General features: G+C 35.5%; 2 protein-coding genes across 2 annotated transcripts; one reads left to right on the forward strand and one right to left on the reverse strand.

Moving 5' to 3' along the window:
• Positions 1-813: 813 nt before the first annotated feature.
• LOC112005017 (BTB/POZ domain and ankyrin repeat-containing protein NPR1) lies at positions 814-11,356 on the reverse strand. The gene is made up of 4 exons (XM_024037263.2): positions 10,642-11,356; positions 9,352-10,111; positions 3,666-3,869; positions 814-1,317 (listed from the first exon to the last, which is right to left on the reverse strand). The coding sequence occupies exons 1-4, from the start codon at positions 11,182-11,184 to the stop codon at positions 1,049-1,051; spliced, it is 1,776 nt and encodes a 591-aa protein (XP_023893031.2). The 5' UTR covers positions 11,185-11,356; the 3' UTR covers positions 814-1,048.
• Positions 11,357-13,280: 1,924 nt separating this feature from the next.
• On the forward strand, positions 13,281-14,777 carry LOC136067061 (uncharacterized). The gene has a single exon (XM_065772321.1). It carries the CDS (start codon positions 13,281-13,283, stop codon positions 14,775-14,777), a length of 1,497 nt encoding a protein of 498 aa, XP_065628393.1.
• The last annotated feature ends 445 nt before the right edge of the window (positions 14,778-15,222 follow it).

The raw sequence follows: 15,222 nt of genomic DNA on the forward strand, positions 1-15,222 counted from the left end.
TGTTCTAGGGCGGGGAATCTGCTCCAAGAATTTCTGTTTGCTCAGGACAACAACACACCTGCTCCTGCCTCTGCTCCAATTCCCCAATAGCAGCCTCCTGCTGCTAATATTTATAAAACTGTATTTGATGCGGCGGTGTTCAAGTCTACTGACTCGGCTGGCATTGGGGTAATTATTCGAGATTGCGGTGGCGGTGGCAGTGCTCTTGGAGCTCTAACTATGCCAGTCCCGCTCTCTTCATCTGTGGCTGAGTTGGAAGCTCTGGCTTGTCGAAGGGCTGCTCAGTTTGCCATAGAAATCAGACCCAGGAAGGTGGTCTTTGAAGGTGATTCTGCTGAGGTTATTCAAGCCATTTCCCAAGGGAATTCTGATTTCTCTGTTTATGGGAATATTTTGGAAGATATACGGCTCCAAGCTGCAGGTTTAGAGTTTTATAATTTTTGTCATGTGAATCGTAAATGCAACATTGTTGCAGACGCACTAGCCCGAAAGGCAAAGAATTGTACGGGTTTAGAAGTCTGGTTAGTAGACCTATCCGAGGACATCGCACCTCTGATTTTATCTGATGTTCATTAATTCTTTGTTGGAATAAATTCCCAGGCGCTTTGTCTGGTTTCTCAAAAAAAAAATATATATATATATATATATATTTTCATAAATTCCCAGGCGCTTTGTCTGGTTTCTCAAAAAAAAAATATATATATATATATATATATTTTCATAAAAAAGATTTTAAAAATTAAAAAAACCAAAACATTATTAGACTATTGGCACCGAAATCATGAAATCCCTAAAGAAAATGACAGGCACGTATTTTTGCAGCATTTCTATTTTATTTTATATGATTTCACAAGTCACATAGCTTAACAAGTACTCCTATAGAGATCCTATCAAAAAAAAAATACTCCTATTGAACAGTGTAGGTTTCCTGTCCTTTATATTATTACAATAAAGAACAGAACCAAGGCTCTGTAAGAATAGGATCTATGAGAATAAAAATTTAGTAAACTCTTATGGGTTACAAGAATAATACAATTTACATAAAACTTCATCTTCTCCTAACCTTGTGATTAGCTCCCTCCTTCTTTGGAGAAGATGAGGATGACGACGATGATGACAAACCTGAACGACTCTCAGCAATGTCCTTGTAAAATGCCTTCTGCACATCCTCTTTAAGTTCCATGAAACGCATCTTCTTCATTTTCTGCTCTTCAGGAGTGCCTTTGTCAAGGAAGAAAGCATCAGGCATATCATCGTCCTCCAAGAACTTGTCTAGCCTTTCTGAGCAATTGGGAAAGTAGCGTCGACCCGTCTCCACTGCCATTTACAACAATTCAATTAGTAAGCTCAAAGAGAATGATCATGTTATGAAATCATGGGGTAACTAGTACAAGTTGCATTTGATTGGTAAAAATTATTATGGCGCAAAAGGTCCAACTGTCCAAGTACGTAGGACGAAGATTACTTTTCGGGTCTCACAAGTTCATGGATTTATAATAGACTTAGGTGTCTTGGACCATAATATCTTTAACAATCTTGGACCTATAATATGTATAAGTACACGTAGAATTAGGAGACTACAATTACTTTTCTTGTCCCATAAGTACAAGGGTCTACAATAAACTTGGACTTCTTGGATCCTAATATCTTTAACATGATTTTTTAAAGACTCTTTTAACCGTGAGCTTTTTAGTACTGGACTCCATTACTTCACCCTGTTAGTTTGACAGCTAGAGTTCTAACTCGCATATTGTATTTCCTTCCTAGACGACTATGGAAAGTTTCTTATATTTTCATTCTTTTCTTTTCTTTTTCCTATTTAGATGACATGTTTGATCCCCAAGAAGAGGTTTAGAATTTACAACTATAAATCAGAAACAAAGCGGTAACTTCAACTGAACCTGTGAGCCTGTGATTATAATATACTTGGACTTCTTGGATCCTAATATCTTTAACATAATTGTTTAAAGACTCCTTTAACTGTGACCTTTTTAGAACTTAACTCCATTACTTCACCCTGTTAGTTTGACAGCTAGAGTGCTAACTCGTATATTGTATTTCCTTCCTAGACAATAATGGAAAGTTTCTAATATTTTCTCTTTTCTTCTTCTTTTTTCCTATTTAGATGATATATTTGATTCCCAAGAAGACATTTAGAATTTACAACTATAAATCAGAAACAAAGCGGCAACTTCAATTGAACCTGTTATTATAAATGTCCATGTTTCATTTTTCAATAATGTTTTCTCAGCAACTATGCTTTTACATTCAAAACCATAAACCATAGTGTTAAAGATATATAATCAGTTCACATCATTTTATGTATTGGTCCAAGAGGCCCAATTATGTAATAAGTTCATATACATCTAACCCTAACTCATATAGTCTTTATATATACCCTACAGATTCATTATACAACACACTTCATTATATATCAAAGATGTAGTTGCTAGGGCTTTATATTGAGACACAGACAATCAAACGTCAGACCACGTAAATTTTCCTTTGTGTTCTTTCTCTTTCTCACTGCTTCCGATCACTACTATTCTTTCTAGATTTTTCTTTTTCTCCTTTAATTTTAAAACTCATAGAACCACTCAACCAAAAAGAAAAAAAGAACTATAAATCATAGAATCATAAAAAGCATACCCTTTAATTTAAAGGGAAGAAATGGGCAGAAAATAAATATTTCAGATATATATGAGAAAAATGACAACTAAATTTATTTAAATTACAACTCTTTATCATCTAGCAGGGGAAAAAAAAGTAGATTTCTATAGGCTTAATGAGGACTTAGCTCAAAAGCATTTGCTACTTTTTTGTATTTTTCTAGCAACAAACCTAGTTAACCTTTTTATTTTTATTAATTCAATATTTTGGAAATAAGGGATTTAAACCCTAGATGTCTCAGTTGGAAACACTAGAAGGTGCTAACCAGTTGAATTACAAAGTCATTGGCCACTTTCTACAATTCTAAGACACCTATGAATTTGAATCTTTTAAGTATATAGTCTGATCCGGTTTTTTTCTTTAAAAATAGGTTTATTAGAACTTTTAGGCTTATTACATGTTACACTTATACAGGAACTCATAATAACAATTTTCTTTATTTTTTCAACTCAGGACTTACAACATTTCTTGTCAAAACCTCTCCCTTATTTATAGATGAAGAAATAGAGGATCTTCATTTGTTCTTTGAATATGAAACATGCAACACTCTTTTTTAATCTTTCCTCTTGTTTTTTCAATATAGAATTTGTGTATTCTTTAATTAGGATCTATTTGGATACCGCTTATTTGCTGAAAACTGAAAATTTATTGTTGAAAATATGTAACAATATAATTTTTAAAAGTGTGAATAGTGCTGTGGGACCCAAAAATGCCTGGGTATATGCATTTTGCTGAGTTTGGTGGACTCATGAATAGTGCTATGGGACCCCAAAAAAAGGCCAAACGACAGCTGAGAACCACTTTCAGTGCTATCCAAACTCACACTTAGTTATTTTTAATTATTTTGTAATGTCATTTCTGTCCAACCTACAGTTGATCCTTGATCTGACTTTAAAAACTCAAAACTCTTTCTAATTTTCTGTTGTTTTAACATTCAATTTTGAAAACATTGGACAAGTCACTTACTTATGCAGTCTGCATAAAATTGAAAATACCTGTTTTCAGGAGAACCTGCAGCCTTGATTGGAGTCTTTTGGCTCGTACAGAGGGTGTTTCATTCAAATCAACCTCCCTTAAGTTCCCACTGGAGCCTTTTGCTTTTGAAGCTGAAAGGCCTGTGTACGGTGAGGTCGAACTTGCATCTGCAATCTCCATAGCTACCCTGGCTTCAGCAGGAAATAACAGCCGTGCAAATGCCACTGCAATATATTAAAAATACTTTTTAGCACTTTATCATAAGGTAGGAACTAGAGATTCAAAAAATTCATTTATTCTGGAAAATATTATCACAAATAATAGGGAGGGCTTGAGTAATATTCAATTAGTAAATCGTTGGAATATTAACGTGTGAAATGTGTTTAGTTAAGTAATAAAAAAGTCCCACATTGGATAGTATCAATATAAAGCGGCTATTCATAACTGTTGGGTTAAGATAGCTTGACCCCCGTTAATTAATTCAATTATCCAAGTTGATTAATTATGTCAATTTACATGCAAACCGTGGAGGCACCAACAAATCACCAAATAAACTAAATCCAACGGAAATTAAATTGACACATGATTTGTTGACAAATGGGGAAAACCTTTCGCTAGGCAAAAACCTCACCGGGTGAATTTAAGGTCACCACTCCCAAAAATCCACTAATTAATAATCAAGCAAGTATGAGAAATCTTACCATTACCCTACCCTATCCCAAAATACCAACCTACAGTTGAACCTTCGCTTCTTTCCTTTGATACACAAATCTTCAATCCGTGACTAATACAAACGCAGTAGCTTCTCACAGAGAAAATTAAGCTCTTAGTCACTATATCCGTGTGTGACAGCTCTTAAAATAAGTCTTATATATGTCTAGAATTGTAAGAGAAGATACCCTAAACAAATACATCATCATGGGCCGAAATTCAGACCTGGAATTTCTGAATTCGTAAAGCTCGATAGATTGAGCTAGTGTCAAGCTGGTGTTGAGCTCACCCAGCAAATCTCGATAAATGCCGTATGTCGAGCTATCTATCGAGCTTTAGTAAAATAACTTTTCTTTACTCATTTTTTGGATCAATCTTCATATCTTTAATACAACCACTTGATATATATATATATATATATATATCAAACCCAATTTAGATCTACCCAATTTACAAGTAAAATGTGTTCTATCGAAGGATTAGCCAATTACATAGAAAATATAACCATAACATTAACTAGATAATATTGATTTTGATTTTTTTTTTCAAACAATAATATTGCTTTTGATTTCTCAAGAGTCTTGTGTTTTAATGATACTATCATTCTTAAAAGAACCAAGGTTTCAATCTCCCTTCCCCAGTTGTAAACGAATAAAAAAAGCCTTTAATTCGTTAATTCCTTCAAGAATTCAATGTTTTTCTTATTTCAATACCTTAAAGAGTATGTCCTTTGTTTCCCTCCAAGAAACTTAGCATTTGGATTCAAAAAAACATACAGTATGAGATAGATTGGTGTATGAACAAGTTGAAGGATTTGTTCCATTGGTTGGGATTCTCTTGTTGGAAGTTGGTGTGCCTATACACACTAAAACTCACACACCACTCATGGAAAAGATTCACACTCTCAAAGGAAGTTAGATTGGACAAGGAAGAGGAAGAGAACTCTTTTTTATTTTTATTTCTCTTTTCGCTCTTGGCTTCAAATGGACGGATGCATGGAGTATATATACTCCACAAGCAACCATAACTTCCATTGTACTTATTACATAACATCAACGAACTCCCACAAGCATTCACTCCATAAACTTCCCACAATTTTACTTCATGTATGTTTAAATCCAACTAACTCATCTCATAAATATAACTACATTTAAAACATCACGTAGTCCACCAATTCATATGCCCCAATCCCAAGTGCCAAAGCCAAGAGAAATTTTAAAGCAAGCCTTTAATCATTTAGCTACATCAATATGAATGTTTAACAAGAATATTCTATTTCTTGTTACTGGCGGCTTAGCTATCAAATTATTTTGATGGCCTCTTATTAGGCAACTACGATTTTTCAAGTGAATGTCAATCTTTTTCAAGGAGTTGTCTTAATCTTAATGTAATATTTTTCATGCTTGGCACGTTATAAACATAAAAGATAAACCAGTTACTCCATTCTTCAAATGAATAACAATTTCACCTTTTCATTTCACCGAAATTTTTAATGAGTTACCGAGAGTAACATTGACAATCACTGATTCGTCAAACTTCAAAAACATCTTTTCATTCTCATACATGTGGATGCTAGCGCCAGTATCAAGATAGCACACGTGTTTCTCTTATTTGTCTTTTCTTTTGTATGCCAACAACAAAATCAACTCTTCATCTTCACTTTTATCTTCAACAAAATTGGTTTTTTCCTCAATATTGTTTACGGCATTTCAACATTCAGAAGCGTAATGGCCAATATTTGACAAGTATAATATTTAACATTAGCTTTGCCATACCTAATTCTATATGATCTTGAGAAACTTCCTCTTCTGCACTCTCTTGCTATTTGTTAATTTGGAATTTTCTCTCCATCACTATAAGAGCTACACCATTCCTTCCTCCGTATTCTCTTCCACAACCACCTCTATGTCCTTAGCCTCTTTAGCTTTTCTCATATCCTCCTTTTCTCATTCAAGATGGGCTTAGACTGTAACATTTCCTACAAAATCTCTTACTTTTTTCTTGTTGAGCCTTTTTTCATGGGCTTGTAAAGATCTCATGGGCTGGTTAATGGCATTGGCTCCAAATATTTATATTCAATTTCCACAACTATATAGTCAAACTCTGAAGCTAAGGACTAGAGGATTTCCTCTACCACATGGGCATCATTCAAGTTATCACCATATCTTTTTAATTGATTCACAATGGCCAACACCTTAAAAATAATCCAAAACTTATTCGAATTCTGTCATGTGTAAGGTTTCAAACTAGTGTCTCAATGTTCGAAGGCAAACTTTCTTCATCTTATCAACTCCTTTTAGAGAATTTTGAAGAATATATCGGTGATCTCACAATTACTTGGATGAAGTTGCATTAGCAACTTATTTCTCGAACATTGATTCTTCTAAACCTTGATAGATCAATGTAAGAGCTTGTTTATTTTTCTTCAAGCCTTTTGCTCGACTTCCTTTTGATTTAGAGTCAAGCATACTTCATCTTATCACTCCACATGACTTTCTCTAGTATTTCCCATATGTCTTAGGATTCGAGTAACGCCTTCATTCGGATACTTCAATTATTAAAATTTTCTTTGTTAAACCAAGGAAATTGAATTGACACCATCATGTTGTCAATCTCATTCTCATCATAAACCCATTGGCTTTGATTCTATCTTCTTGAAATTTGGTGAGCCTACACACACTCAAACTCACATACCACTCACAATGAAAGAGACTCATTCTCAAAGGAAGATATAATAGAGAGGGAAGGGGAAGAGAACTCTTTCGTATTCTTATTTATCTTCCTCACTCTTGGTTTCAAATGGACGGATGCATGGGGTATATATACTCCACAAGTAACCATAACTTTGTCCTTATTACATAACATTAATAAATTCTCATATGCATTCACTCCATAAACTTCTCACGTTTGCTTCATGTGTGTTTAACTCCTATACTAACTCATCCTATAAATAAAGTGCATCTAAAAAACCAAGGTCATTTATCTAACTTCGCTATGGACTTAAGATGTCTACTCCAACCATGACAATTTTGGTGAAGTTGAGTACTTCACTCCATATAAAAGAAACCATTAAAGAGAGTGATGTGCACCGAATGTTCAATGTAAAATGTATATGCTCTTTCAGACATAAAAGGTAGGTTGTTGGCCAATGTAAAATTTAGTACTTCATCATGAATGGAACATTCGCAAAGACTCCTACTAGTGACATACTACATTGGATCCAATGTTTTGACAAACGGATATCGGTGCTCCATGAACATACAATATATAAATTAAGATATATAGGAAAAGACAAAAATAAAATAAAATAAAATAAAAACAAGACAAAACAAAACAAAACAAAAACAAAAACAAACAAACAAACTAGGGTAGGGAAAAAAAATTCTTAAATAAGTTGTTGAGATTAATTAGGAGTATATGGGATACATCTATATTAATAAAACTTATTTTAAGAGAGGAGATAAGTAACATAGTTAGTGTGTACGCTCCTCAAATAGGTTAGAAGAATTCACTTAGCAAAAGTTTTGGAAGGACATTGATAAATTGATATAACGGCTACCAATGAGAAAATGATTTTTATTGGATGATACTTGAATTATCATGTTGGAAAGGAGAGGGGGATATGAAGGAGCTCATGTAGATCAGAATGGAGGAATGAGCTAGGAGATGTTATTTTAGACTCGCAACTACGTATGATATGATTTTGACAAACACTTGGTTCAAGAAGTGGGATTCACACTTAATTACCTTCTAAAAATTGGGCCAAATGTTAGTCATATATGTTTCATCTTTGCTCGAAAAGTTGATAGTAGATGTTATAAATATCATAAGATGATATCATGAGAGAGAGAGAGAGAGAGAGAGAGAGAGAGAGAGAGCATAACCATTATTCAACATAGCTTGGTGATACTAGGTATTTGTATTAGAAGATGGGAAAGAAGGGATAGTGGACGAAGAAATCCAAGAACTAGGTGTTCAAAGGGAAAGAAAAACAAGAGACTCGAATTGCATAAAGTCTATAAAAGATGAGCTGTAAGAATCTAGTTAATAAAGAAGAAATTAAAGAGAGAAAAAAAAAATTATTAACAAAATATTATATAAAAAAAAAAAAAATCGAAAGAACATTGATATTTATTATAAACTATCTTAATCATTTATTACAATTTTTGGTCTTAAAAGATGTGCTTAAGCCATGTATGTGTAACTCAATGTTAGCATTCCGTGTTTTATAACGTGCTTCCACCATGTTACTTACTAAAAGTAATTATTAAAAAATTTTACTATGTGAAACTTTATTGCTGAAGTTTCAAGAAATTTATAATATTACTTCCATTGGAACTCTATTACCCAAAATTTTACAAAAATTAAAACAAGTTTAACTTTTTATTTTAAATCGTTCAAACAAATTATAATCTATTATAAATTTTGTATTTTGATAAAAATTTGGCCTTACATGATGTGTTTCACCATGTAACTTAAATTATTATTTTTATTTTATTTGCACTCTATATGCTTTTCGATTTCAATAGTATAATAGAAATATTTTATTTTATTTTATTTAAATATGATTTTTAACCATGATCCCACAGACGTAGTGCTAGCATGTGTGTGTGTGTGTGTCTCTCTCTATATATATACACTAAATTTGTTCACTTATACACTGAACAAACTATTTATTTGGAATAAAAATTATGTTTATTTAGTCTTTTTTTTTTTTTTTTAAATAAGGTTTACATATGCAAGTTAATAAGAGATTTTTGGCAATAAATTTGAAAAAGGATAAATAGCTTCTTCTTCTTCTTTTAATGATGCTAAGTAAGTAGAACTGGCTACTTATCTAGGAAAGAGTCCACTGTAAGATTTTATTTAAAAATATATGGAAAAGGAACTATGATATTGCATTAATTATTCCTAAATAAAATCTCAATCAATTATTCTGATCAAAATTAAGCAAGTAGATAACTGAGAGAAATGAGAGAAGTAACGACTTGTCACCTCTATTTTCATAGTAGTGAAGCTTCATGTTCAAATCATCAGCTATCACCTGTGATGAGATTGCCATGTTTACAGATCTTGAACTTCCTCGCATTTCTCTCTCAAGGACATCTATGCATAACTTGTCTTTGTTAGATTCTTGCCCCTGATCTGTCTTCTCATTGTAATCCTTTGGCCTAGTTAACCTCCTACATATTGCAACAGCAGTTTGTCCATCCAATGTACTTTCTGATGCAGAGGCTCCCTTGTGCAGCAATGCCACTAGAATTGATGGCTCCTTACGCCTTGCAGCCACATGAAGTATGGTATATCCCCGACCATTTCTACAGTTGAGATCAGCCAAGTCTAAGTTGAGCACCTCCTTAACAATCTTAGGATCACAGTATGCAGCAGCATAGTGAAGGGCATAAGCTTGATCTAAAGTGATATTAGATTCGCTCAATAGCATCTTCACTAATTCAACATCATCAGAGTCCAATGCCTTGTGGATTCTCCTAATTCTCTTTTCATGTAAAGGGTCCATTACTACTTCTGGTACAATAGGTTCGGCCTCCTGCTGAGATTTGAGACGGAGTGATATGATTTCTTTTGAAACTTCATAAGGAAGTTCTTTTTCAAGAGATATATTGTCAAGATCTGATCCTTTTACTCTATGGATACAGTGAGAGAGGAGCTGGTTCAGTTGGCAGTGGAAGGCAGCCGCAAGAATTGGAATAACATCTTCCACAAGAGCCTTATCAACAAAGTTGAGGAGACGGCGCTGCAAGCATGCATACATTTAGTATTGAGTCAGAATGAAGTTGAGGAGATGGCTGTATGCCTTTTCGATAAACTACTAAGTAACTCTACTTGCTAAAACTACTATTAATTTTACCACAAAAGATCTATAGACTAACATGGCAATGAATGCGATCAGTATCACTTTATCAACATAATACATAGAAATGTAAATTACTTTTTTGTGATTTGTGACATATTAGTATGTAAGGTTTATATAATAAATTTTGAAATATGCATCACTCAAGCCACTAATGGTCATTTTGAGTTTCATTAAATAAATCAGTACTTCTCACATGTTATGGAACCTAAGTTATATCATTTGACTTAGATATGATTAACAAGTGCTCCGAAATTTGTTTTCATTCATATCCAATTGAAGCCATTTAGTAAAACAAGTTTTTAAGACAAGCTCACATTCTTGAGACAAGAATAGAATGATTAGCATAATATCATGAACAAGACAGATAAAGAGTTTTTAACCACAAATTAATGGAAGTATGTCCGACTTACCTGAACAACCAGAACGAGCTCTTTCATCTGAAAAGTGGCAGAAGCATACATCAATTCCACAGCATAATTAATAGCAGGGCGGCATGCATCGTGTGCACAATCATCATCAACACAAGTTGATACTTCTGGTGGCGATGGCTTAAGCTTCCCAGTGTACAAATAAGACAAGAAGACATTAAATGCTTCATATCCAACTCTACCATAAGGCACTAACTCAGCCATGGAATACCTTGGTTTGCCTTCCTTCACCTCACCACCATTTCCCCTCTTGAAAAGCTGGTGAAAAAATTGACTCCTTGCAGCCAATATAGACCGATGGACACCCACAGAGATGTCCTCAACAACAATCTGTGCATCGCTATACTCATACTCAGAATCAATTAATAACTTCTCGAGATTGGTGCTGAGCTTGTTTAGACTCAAATTGTCAAGATTGGAGCAGCCAGTGGCAGCTGCAGATAAATTTTGACTACTAGACCCATTTGATAGATAAGATGACGAAGCAAAAGTCAAGGACGATGACATTTCATTCCCATTATCCATGGCCTAAAATCTAGGGGATCCTACTTTGGCCTAACAAGGCTTAAGGGAATCATCAGCTAAACCTCATATAGTAACTCCAAAATTCAACAAATGAATAATCAACTAATTAAGATGACCCAATTGAGGAAAACACTTTAAAATCCTAAAACCATGCTTAAAACAGCTAAAAAAAACTCGTTTTTTTTTTTTTCCTTTTAGGTCTCGAACTACTTAATTTCTAAACAATACCCATTTGCTGAAACTCACCAATCCTTTTTTTTTTTGGTTTTAATGAAACAAGCATAACTATCCGTAGATTTAAGTAATTATTATTCCAAAAACAAAGACACCCATGATTGACTCATAAATCTAATCATGGTTAACAAGCAAGAACCAAATATGAACTACTAAACACCTTAATAAAAAGTTCAAAGAGACTTATAAATTAACACTAGAACACAAAGACGGCCCTTGACTTGGCTTCAATAAATACAAAAATGAAGAAGAAGAAAAAGAAGCATAAGATGATGAATCTGCAACAGAGTTGAGTAAAAAGATCTTATATAAACACATATGAAGACCTTGAAGTTGACCCAGCAGGGGAAGCAGCTATAGCTTCAGATGCAGTAGTGAACAGAGAATCGAATTTGATGGAGTACTGGGAACAGAAGGCGACCAAGTTGGAGAGTATTTATGGGCTCTGAAGTCTGAAATAGAATTTTGCAGAAGATAGACAGAGACAGAGGAGAGGTTGATTTTGAGGAAGTGTTTCGGAAGCTTACTGGAGGAGATTAACCTGTAAAGCACAGTGACCAAAGAATAAAGTTGACCAAGCAAGTACGAGTAAAGGACGTGGAAACAACGTGAAAATAAAATTAAAAGAAAGAAAGTTAAAAGAAGGAAAAAGAAAATATGTATATTATTCTGTTTGCCTCGATTTAAACTTTAACTCTAAACAAGGAAAAAAAAAAGGGTTATTTTATTTTCATTATTGTGTTGTGGATAGGAATTAAGGGGTTAACTTGTTTGTGGGTTTTGGTATCTACTGCCAATCTGGCCACAGTTGAGTTTTTAGTTGGGAGGGGGCCCTACCTACTTTATCTAGGATGGATATGGTTCTAATTTATCTGCGTCTGCCCTATGAGCTTGGTAATTAAGGGCTTTTCTTTTTCTTTTTGGCCTCATACGGCTGTGCCATTTTTTTATTTTACTAAATAGTTGAGTTGACTGAGATGTTTGTGTTGGATTGATCTCTCATATGTATGTTATATGTCTCAAGTAGCTTTCGAGGTTCACATACCATGAAGGGACTCACTCATTGCACACATGTGCAAGAGATAACTTTGTTTTTGAGAGAAGAAAATACATTCTGTATGTGGTGTATGTTTTCTACGCTTATATTGAGGTAGATCTCACATAGGACCACTCTCATGTGAGAAGAGGGATACATGCACCAGATGCATGGTATACCTCCTCTTTTGAAAGAACTTCTAATAAAAATAGAAATATGGTATAATAAAAGAAATTTTTCCCTCCAAAAAATGAGTAGATTACACTTATGCCCATTTACATTTGGGAATGCTTTCATTTTGGCCTCTTACTTTTAAAATTTTTCATTTTAGTCCTAAATGAATGAATCCATATAATCATTCCATCTTTATCCATTATATCAATAGTTGTGTTACATAGGCTTAAATGACGGAGTTTTGTAAAACTACCTTATTTTGGATCATTCCTATTCCATGTTAGTAATATAAATTTTTTTTCACATCTACAAACGATGATTATATCATTTTTTTTTTCACTTATCAATAATTTGTAAAAAAAAAAAATTGTATCTCTAGCATTTTCCTTAATTAAATATCCAAATATAAAAATACAACATAAAGCACACAATAAAAGGCATTAAGTACTGTGGACCAACAGAGCTTCTATTGAGAACATTTGTTTTTTTTTAACAATATGCACAGGCGTGCTCTCATGCTTTCTAGCATGTAGTAGCAGTGACTGGTCTCGCAGCCTTTCCTTGCAAGAGTCTTGTGACCTCCCAAGCGTGGTGAGGCCAGTGTAGGTACCCCTATTTTCTTCGGTGTAAAACAGAGTGGGTGGGAAATAAAATGGCGGATGAGCTAGAGGCTCTTTGGAGCAAGTTAACGGTCACAAAAGAGGAGGGAGAAGGCATAGAGCTGGGCAGTGATAGCATGAAGGCGGCGAGAGAAATAGGGAAAAATTGCCTGGTCGTGAAGATTTTAACGCAGCGTATTATCGGCCTAGAAGCTCTACGAAAACACTTGAAAATGCTATGGAAGCCTAAGAAGGGATTACAAGTCTTCGAAATAGGAGAGGAAATGTATTTGGCAGAATTTGGTGATGGCAGAGATAAAAGGAGGATCTTGGAGAAATGCCCTTGGAGCTACGAGAAGCAGTTAATACTGCTACAAAATTTTGAAGGTGAGCGAGTTCCTAAGGAGATTACCATCAAATGGAGTCCGTTCTGGGTGCAAATTTATAACCTCCCCTTGAAGAGTATGACTCGAGAATCGGGCATGGAGATCAGAGCAAAGATAGGGAGGGTGCTGGATGTTGACGTGCTTGAAAGAGGGGTACATTGGGGCAAGTTCTTGCGAGTAAGGGTACAAATCGACGCAACGAAAAAACTGGTAAGAGGAAAAAAAGTTACGATTGAAGGAGGGGAGAGCAGGTGGGTTTTTTTCAAGTACGAGAGATTACCAAACTTTTGCTACAAATGTGGGAGGTTGGACCACGGGGAAAAGGATTGCTTAGAAAAAACAAATCTGATGAATGGAGAAGGGGAGGGATGTTTGCAGTACGGAGCATGGCTGACGGGCGAGCCGAGCAAGAGGGGAGGAAAGGAACAAGTCAAAATAGGTGAAGAAGTCAGGTCGGAGATTAGGCCGGAGCCAAGTACGCACGGCATGGAAACTTTCCGACGTAGGGACACGCCGGAATTAGGTGAGAATCACATGAACAAACAGAATCTTTGTCAGGAGGTAGGGCATAGCGACAAGATAGAGAGACTTGGGGCAGCAAATCAGGAAAGTAAATCCTTTCATGGTGAGGGCAAAGTCAGTCTGCCACAAGGAAAAGAGAACGAGAGCTTAACTCAAAACCAAAAGGATTCTTTGTTGGACTCACTGCCCCAAGCAGACCTAGAGAGAGCCATACATCGGGAGAAATCAAAAACAGAGGAGGGGTCAGGGATGGGAGAAGAAAGGCTGAACATGATGGAAATTTGTGGGGAAACGGGCCCAGAGGAAAATGACTCAAAGGCTTGGGCCAAAGGTAACTCAAGCCCATTGGCAATGAGTTTTATTCAAGAAAAATTTTGGGTGGCTGAACCTTTAGGCCCTAATAGTGGGCACTGGAAGCGTTTGACAAGGACAAATAATAAGCAAAGCCCAAAGGTCAAGACCAGCCCGGATAACACAAACACAAAGAGAAAAGGTTCTGTTCCTTTACAGGAGCTTGATCCGAACACGCTGAGCACCAAACGAAAAAAGGGGCTGAACAAAGAAGAGAGTAAAGCATATGGTCATGAGAATATGGTTGGCGGTGAGGCGGTGTCCGCTATGCAACACCGCCGAGCCAAATGAGTGTGTTATCTTGGAATTGTCGTGGGTTGGGTTCTCCTCCGGCAATTCGTACACTCACCGAATAGGTGAAAGGCAAAAACCCCGTGGTAGTGTTCTTGGCAGAGACAAAAGCAACCACAGACAGAATGAAGGGCTTTCAACACAAACTGGGTTTTACTCAAGGAATCATTGTTCCAAGTGATGGGAAAAGCAGTGGGTTAGCGCCGCTTTGGTGAGAAGGGACGGATATAAGATTCAAGAGCTGCTCGCACTCTCATATAGACGTAGTGGTTCACGACGAAGGCAAGGGAGGTCCATGGAGGATTACTGGTTTTTATAGACATCCTGACACGAGCAAAAGGCAAAGTTCATGGCAGCTTCTCGATGCTCTGAATGCTCAATGTGTGATGTCGTGGGTGGTTTGTGGGGATTTCAACGAAATTTTGCACCCGGATAAGAAGACGGG

The sequence above is a fragment of the Quercus suber genome, unplaced genomic scaffold (assembly GCF_002906115.3).
Source record: "Quercus suber isolate HL8 unplaced genomic scaffold, Cork oak 2.0 scaffold_56, whole genome shotgun sequence".
Taxonomy (NCBI): Eukaryota; Viridiplantae; Streptophyta; class Magnoliopsida; order Fagales; family Fagaceae; genus Quercus; species Quercus suber.

What these genes read in the sequence shown, in the direction of transcription:
- LOC112005017 (XM_024037263.2), bottom strand. Translation starts at nt 11,184, where the DNA reads ATGGATAATGGGAATGAAATGTCATCGTCCTTGACTTTTGCTTCGTCA. An exon ending in TCACTACTATGAAAATAGAG is followed by an intron (nt 3,870 to 9,351) that starts GTGACAAGTCGT and finishes AATATATTGCAG; the next exon opens with TGGCATTTGCACGGCTGTTA. An exon ending in GCAGGTTCTCCTGAAAACAG is followed by an intron (nt 1,318 to 3,665) that starts GTATTTTCAATT and finishes TGTAAATGGCAG; the next exon opens with TGGAGACGGGTCGACGCTAC.
- LOC136067061 (XM_065772321.1), top strand. Translation starts at nt 13,281, where the DNA reads ATGGCGGATGAGCTAGAGGCTCTTTGGAGCAAGTTAACGGTCACAAAA.